General features: G+C 45.5%; 1 protein-coding gene across 6 annotated transcripts in view; it reads right to left on the bottom strand.

The window, feature by feature from the left end:
* gab1 (GRB2-associated binding protein 1) overlaps positions 1 to 7915 on the bottom strand; it is a 162671-nt gene that overhangs the window by 14553 nt on the left and 140203 nt on the right. For 4 of the 6 annotated variants that reach the window (XM_039750192.1, XM_039750194.1, XM_039750195.1 and 1 more), the window contains 3 exons: positions 6194 to 6497; positions 3399 to 3488; positions 2514 to 2607 (listed from right to left, as the gene is read on the bottom strand). In XM_039750192.1, the coding sequence (XP_039606126.1) occupies positions 2514 to 2607; positions 3399 to 3488; positions 6194 to 6497 (488 nt within the window). The remainder of the gene's footprint in view (positions 1 to 2513; positions 2608 to 3398; positions 3489 to 6193; positions 6498 to 7915) is intronic. The other 2 variants (XM_039750193.1, XM_039750197.1) reach the window with 1 other exon arrangement.

The following is a 7915-nucleotide window of genomic DNA, read 5'->3' as shown; positions in this document are numbered from 1 at the left end:
TGTGGGATGTTCTGGTCTCCGAAAAGGAGGCGTGGTTTCAAATTCCACTCCTGACAACCATTTTGGGACAGCTTAGCTATTAGCTAAACAAACGAGCTTGAAGGACTGAATGATATTCTGTCGTTTGTCAAACTTATCGGCACACAAAGCGTCGTCAGCTAAAGAGTTGCTGACCAAAAGCAACATGGCTGCTGCTTCTTCGCAGTTCCTGTATTCATCAGATTTCGTGACTTCTGTTTGTTCCTGAAGTCAAAACTGAGACCGACGGGAAGAAGATTTGCTACCGTGGAAAGAAATTCAAGAGGAAAAAAAAAAAAAATGCTGGACATGGTAACGAAAATATGAGTACGGGAGCGAGAGAAGCGGTGGGAGAAGGGTATTGCATTACAATGAGGCGACTAAAACAGAATTGCTGTAAGAGTATAATAAAGGTTTTCTGTGACAATTCTAGGAGTTTTTAGCCTCCCCAACTCATACAGTTCAACAACTTCAACCAGAACAGCTATGGTGACCTGAAAGGAATGACATACAGCTCGGATATACCAAGTCCTTGCTGTCGTTTCATTGGATGCTCTGTAAGCAGGGATACATAAAAGACTCCGACTCTATAAAGATATTTTTGCTTCCTCTTCATACAAAAGCTGGGCTGATAACGAATTTTGCAAAAGTGATGAATGGTGAAGGAGTCTGATATTTGAGACCCATCTTTCCACTGATAACTGACATCAAGATTAAGGACGGCATTTTTGTCCGACACATCATCACTGACAAGTAATCCGAAGATCTGAGGGATCGGAGGGATGCGGCATGGAAGACATTCGGGGATGTTTGTTCGCAACTACGGTGCACCAAACTCCGTCGAGTGGGTTGACGTCCTGCTTCAACCACACAAATCCATAAAGTGAAACATGCCGCTAAAGCATTCACACTTGGAATTCTTCCCGGCTAATCGTGGTGATTAAGATGGTGAAAGGTTTCAGCAGGATATTGCAACGATGAAAAAGCAGGATTGGTGGCAAGTGGAATTCACCAATGCTGTCTGACTGAAACGAGAAATATCAAATATGGCGTACAAACGAAAATTTGCAGCAAAACATTTTGTAGCGCAATTAAACTTGTGCAATGTGTCGGCATCATTAAGCGAGTAAACACACCAAACTCCACCACCGTTAATTAGATGTTTCTCCAAATTTCTACATGATACTGACAAACTGAAACAAGACTTGTTTTCAGATTGATTTGGTCTGTCAAAACCACCCAGCGCTTTTCAGGAAGCAAAAGTTTTGGAAACAATCTGTTGTCCACTGTAATGTTAAGTTTGGGATAGCAGAACATCTGTACGTTTTCTGACTAAATTTTACCCAACCATTTCCATGCAATGGGGTTGACCTGCCTCAGCTTGAACCCGTGCAATGTGTCAGCATCATTAAGCGAGTAAACACACCAAATTCCACCACCGCTAATTAGATGTTTCTCCAAATTTCTACATGATACTGACGAACTGAAATGTGGCTTGTTTTCTGATTGATTTGGTCTGTCAAAACCACCCAGCGCTTTTCAGGAAGCAAAAGTTTTGGAAACAATCTGTTGTCCACTGTAATGTTAAGTTTGGGATAGCAGAACATCTGTACATTTTCTGACCAAATTTTACCCAACCATTTCCATGCAATTGTGGCCACTCAAAGGGGTTGACTTGCCTCAGATTGAACCTGTGCAATGTGTTGGCATCATTAAGCGAGTAAACACACCAAATTCCATCAAAGATAATGAGATGTTTCTCCAAATTCCTACATGATACTGACGATCTGAAACTAGATTTGTGACTGGAGCTGGGCTCACCACGTTGCTCTTGGAATGGGATTTGTATGCAAGGGAATCCAGAAAACTCTTGAAAGGTGGCAAAAGGGCATCGTCCTGGGATTAAGGAGGTAAACAAAGACTTGCAGATTTGGCGGACGTGAACTTATTTTCTGCTGAATCGAACAGTACGCTTGTTATATTTGGCACGACCCTTACACACACACACACACAAGCAGTATCCCCCAGGGGGATATTAACACAAATGCACAGCCGTCATTTAAATGCTTGCTGGGGGTCCAGAACAGTGTCTAGAAGGCATTGATACGTTTACACCTGAAGAAACTCTCCATCTACATATAGTACAGTATGGTACATTGAAGACTGCCCCCCGTTCTTTTGCAACAAATAATAAGTAATAATAGACACATAACAGGTACTGTAAATCAATTTTTAACTCTCGATATTCTCACTCCTGTCACTCTGGGACACGTCAATCCCGAGGCCACACTAGGCTCACACCCGGACTCGTTCAGGGCGGGGGTCCCGTCTTTTTATCTCATGCTCCTTTAACCTCATTTGGTTTGTGTATGACTGTGCCCTGGTGATACCAGGGTACGTTCTGGCACCCCAATGGACCCCCAAACCGATGAAAAGAAGATCACGTCAAGGATGTATTCCGTTTCAATTCCGGGATTAAACAAGCTGATACTTACTCTCTGGCAAACGTCCTCGTCACTGGAGACCGCACTGGGGCTTGGAAGTCCTCTGGTTCAGTGAAGGGCTTGATTTCTAACGGGGCTGGTTTGACTGAGAAATCAGAAAAGGAAACATCACTGCAGAGTAGTGGCAAATAAAACAAGACGTCACACTGCATGACCAGACTCCACTCACGGTGACGCCGACGAGCCTCAAATAGATTAGAAATGCAGTGTCACACACCCTCAAGGTTCATCTCTCCGAGTGTCTGCCCAGCTTACATGTGACTGCCAGTGTTGGGGGGCCCTTTTTAGCTCAGTGACCACTTTTTTGTCCGGGGGTCCCCAAGTCACACAGAAAAGAGGAGGGTTAGGGTCCCAACATAAGCCTACTGCTTAGGCCAGAAGTAGCCCTGTTGAGTTTGGAGGTGAGGTGTGACTGGGCAAAACAGCCACCGACAACCAGGGTGGTCCACAAACATTATTTATTGGATTTTTGGGGTCACATTTTTAAAATATGGAACCTTCTTAGCTACTATTTTTTTAAGCCTTAAATCATCTCTTCCGTTGGCCGTTAATTAATAAAAATGCCCAGAATAACAAGCTGGTGCCATGTTGGCTCTCCAGGATCGGAGTTTGACCCCCATGACCCATTGTGTAAATTCCAACAGACAGTTCATTTCATTCTGGGTAGAAATAAAAATTAAAGAAAGGATTAAAAAGTCTGTGCGTGAACAGCTGGGACCCCCCTCCGTCATAACCAGACCACTTACCGTCACCATTTAGACAGCATAATTCTTATAACTTCCAAAGCACCTGGAGTCTGGCCAAGCCGTGCTTATAAGATCCCCCGCCAGGAATACCATGGAGCCGAGTAGAAGTGCCAGTCGGTGGAGTACGTACCCTTAAATCTCCTTGAGAATTCCCCCACGGTTTGAGAATCGCTGCGCTCTAAGCCATACTGTTTAGCTCGGATTATTTTAGGGCTCTGACCTGATTGGCAAAAGAAGACCTTCTCATTATAAGATTTGAACAGTCAAGCAGCACGGCGCTCATTTGGCAAAAAGCGACCAGCACGTGCAACGAAAAGCCAAAAAAAGAAAAAAGAAAACACACCCCACTGGAATGGGGAGCCCGAGTTGGATTTTTGCTCCTGAGGAGCACCACTAAAGGCATTCGCTCGCCACTGCACATGCTGGAGATTAATGCAACGTCCACACCACCTGGGCCTACCACGTTTTTATGAGTTCGTCCCATGTGGAGCGCTGATTCCATGCAAAAGGGGTCTTTGCAACAATTAGCAGGAAAGCCAAATTACAACAGGAACAGAGAGAGAGAGAGAGAGAGAGAAAGAGGGAGAAAGACCCTCTAAAAATGGAGCCGTCCCACCACAGCACCACCAGGGATTACGACTACAGGCTTGCTGTCTAGCGGGATGCATACGTACTTCAGTCCACCTAAAAGCACTTCTCGCCTTTCCGAGAACCCACTTTGCTCAGATGTTAGTGCAAACTGGCAAATCTTCCATGCCATTTACCAGGTAAGGCAACAAAGCAACAAGACTCTCTCACCAGGGCACACGGAGCACCAGCAGGCCTGGCATGGCATGGCATTAAAGGCAGCAAAACTCGAGTTGGGGGGCAACAAGGTGAGCACACAGGAGACCAGACGCCAAACAAAAAGAAAATGCGTTAAAAGACTGAAAATCTGATGGGAATAAAGGAGGGAAGAAAGCATCGGGAGAAGAAACAGAAGTTAGAAGGCATGTGGAGGGCTGGCTGGAATCACAAAATGTGGATATGGAGATGGCATCTGTCACATGGGCATGCTTCCTGTGTCTGAGCCAATTCTTTACCCATCTACACACCACACCCTGAACTGCCACTTCTTTTAGTTTGATGCCCACCCTCTCATGTGGCACCTTATCAAATGCTTTCTGAAGATCACGATAAATAATCTCATCTCAACTCTGGTCATATCCTTTTGTGCCTCCTCATAGAATTCCAGCCTGTTAGTAAAACACGACCTCCCTCTTCTGACCCCACGCTGACTGTCCTGTCCTTGCCATGTGTTGCCCAATCTTCTCCTTAATAATTCTTTACATTAAATTTTCCTGTGATGCACGTTAAGCTTACTGGCCTATAGTTGCTTGGATCTGCCCAGTCACCCTTTTTGTATAATGGGATGACATTTACCATTTCCCAATCCTTTGAAATCTCTCCAGTGTGCAGTGACTTCCTAAATTATGTGTCAAGGGTTTATATCTGTACTCAGTAGCCTCCGTAAGAACTCGAGGGTAAATCTGATCTGGTCCTGGTGATTTGTGTGATTTCAGCCTGTTTAATCTCAGCAGCACTTCTCCCTCTACATTTTCAAATCCCTCAGTACCTCCTTAGTAGTCCCTGTTACTGCTCTGAGATTATTCACTTGTAAACACCTCAGAAAAATGTAAGTTTAGGGTGCCCGGCTATTTCATTGTCTGTGTCTTTTAATTCCCCTTTACTATTCCTGATGCACTTCACCTCCTCATTGACTGTTCTTTTACTATTTAAAGAATCTCTTGGGGTCTTGAAATGGTAAATGGCCTGTATTTGATATAGCGCCTACTAGAGTTCAAGAACCCCCCTAGGCGCTTCACAACACAACAGTCATTCACCCATTCACACACACATTCACACGCTGGTGATGATAAGCTACTTTGTAGCCACAGCTGCCCTGGGGCGCACTGACAGAGGCGAGGCTGCCAAACACTGGCGCCACCAATCCTTCCGAGCAAGGTAGGTTAAGTGTCTTGCCCAAGGACACAACAGCTGCATTCTCATGCCGGGAGCCAGGATCGAACCTGCGACCCTCCGATTGCTGGACAACCCGTTCTACCGACTGAGCTACTGCTGCCCCTTCTTTCTCCTTATCTGCTCTATTCCTCTTTTAGCCCCCCCGTCCTGCTATCCTTCTTAACGGTTGTCCTCATGTTGTCACACGCCCTACAATTCTCTTTACAGTTATTCGTCTTTTTTTTTCTTTGCAGCTTCTTTTTTTTTTTTTGACTCTTAATGAACCCACTGTGGAGTTTTTTAAAAATTCTGATTAATTCCAAATTCAGGTGTGTACCTGTCCTGCCCTTTCCAGCACAAATGAGCCCCCCTTAGGTTGTCAGACTCGGCTGCTCCTGGATATCAGGTCCATGAAAACCGCGGACTGGAGAAGAGACGACACATGCACTGACTGAGCCCCCAGACTTGACGCAGAGACGCTGAACGGACCCAACCCCCATCCTACACCACAATATTATCCTGACCTTAAGGATCTTCTTCATTAATCTGTCCAACGTGTTGTTTGCTGGCCGTCATTACGGTGTGCGTCTGACCCTGTTGCGACTATGATGTAAAGTGTGACAATTACACTCGCCCCATAGGTCCACAGTCTGACTGTTGACGAGAGTCGTTTAGTCACCAGCGGCGCTCATAATCCCTCTTTAGCACTATCAGATGATTTGTGTGGTTTATCACGTATTAAATCGAGTGGTTCCACCGTTAAGCAGTGGCAAACGATTAGACGGGTGCAAAGTGAATTTAAAATTTCCTTCCACATGAAAAGGATGAGTTAAGAGTCGGAGAAGAAAGAAAGAAAGAAAGAAAGAAAGGGGGCAGCAGACGGGACAAGCAGCAGCCACCGAGGGCAGACGTTGCCATTCTTACCTTTCCGGTCAGGCTTGAGGTTCCGGTCCACGGGCGGCGGTTGGCACTCACTGATGAGTAAATGCTTTCGTGGCGGAGTCTTGGGACTGGAACGGAAGCCCATATGAGCTGGCGGGGGCACTTGCTTCCCCAGCGAGGGGAATTCCATATTGCTGGGGGTCATGGGTACGTAGTTAGGTTCCTGGATGAGCTCCGAGAGGCTGCTGGAGTGGTGCTGGGATGGGGAGTTGGCGCTCATGCGGACGTAATTCTCGTCGCTCTCTTCACCTGAGACACTGCTCAGGGGCATCATCCCTTTGTTCTTCTGTGGAGAAAATTCAAAAGTGTCATCAATACAGTGGTTATAGAAAAGAATCCCCCCTTTGAAATATTCCCATTTTTTTTTTTACACTCTTAAATGTAAACACACAAACCAATATTTATTCCCAGCTTTACTTACTCAGTGCCACCTCGAACATCCAAGTGAAAAATATCACAGCTACAGTTCAGAAAAATAATAAAACATCAGAAACAAAACCTACTGAGATTAATAAAGGAACCCCCCAATGTCAATGTCATTTTGTTGACCCCCCTTTTACTTTAATGACAGCCTTGACTCTGTTGATTCTTCTCTATCAGCTTTGCACACCTCGACTGAGCCCACTCAATATTTGCCCCCCACTCTTCTTTCCAGTTGAACTGTTCAAGTTCGGTCACATTGGCTGGTGAGCGTTGGTGGTCTGATATCTTCAGATCTTTCCACAGATTTTCAGTGTGATTTAGGTCTGGGCTCTGACTGGCCACACCAGGACATTCACTTTTTTTCCTTCAGCCACTGTGTGGTCAATGTTACTGTGTCCTTCAGGTTGTTGTTGTGTTGAAAGGTGAACATTCTGCCCATCTTCAACTTACTGGCAGAGGGTAGCAGGTTTTCCTCAAGAATTTGATGATATTTTGCCCCCTCCATTTCTCCCTCTTCCCTAACGAGAGCCCCAGGACCCCCACATCAGGATGCTGCCCCCTCCATGCTTAACTGTAGGTATGGTGTGTTGTGGATGGTGAGCTGCCTTGGTGGACCGTTTGGTATTGAGGCCAAATAGTTTGATTTTGGTCTCATCTGACCAGAAGACCTTTTTCCACTTGGCATCAGAATCTTCAAGGTGCATTGTGGGAAAGCTCAAATGAGCCTTAATGTGGCCTTTCTTGACAAGTGCGACCTTCCCGAACAAGCCACAATGTTGGATCACTTGTGACATTATTGTCACATGCATACCACTAATGACCACTCTGTGCCATCAAATCCTGTAACTCCTTCAAAGTGGCCATTGGTCTCTTGGTAGCCTCTCTTACCAGTTTCCTCCTTGCTCTTCCATCCAGTTTGGAGGGTCCTAGTAGTACCAAACACTTCTTTATGATGGACTTTACTGAGCTCCTTGGGATTGATGACACCTTTGAGATGTTTTTGGTCTCCATCTCCTGCCTCATATCTGTCCACAACTCTATCCTGAGATCTTCTGAAAGTGGTCGGCCACACATAGTCAGTTGTTGTCTACCAAGTAAGGGAATGAATGGACCAGGAACAGCTTCACTAATCACACTGATCACAGGTGGGAGGAAACCAGTAATCGCAATGGGAATGGTGGGCACTGACACCTGAGTGAGTTTAGGAGGGGGTGATCCTTTATTCATCTCAGTAGGTCTTGTTTCTGAGTTTTTAAAATTCTTCTGAACTGTAGCGGTCAT

The sequence above is a fragment of the Polypterus senegalus genome, chromosome 4 (genome assembly GCF_016835505.1).
Source record: "Polypterus senegalus isolate Bchr_013 chromosome 4, ASM1683550v1, whole genome shotgun sequence".
NCBI classification, from domain to species: Eukaryota; Metazoa; Chordata; class Cladistia; order Polypteriformes; family Polypteridae; genus Polypterus; species Polypterus senegalus.
This window is presented reverse-complemented; position numbering and strand designations above follow the sequence as displayed.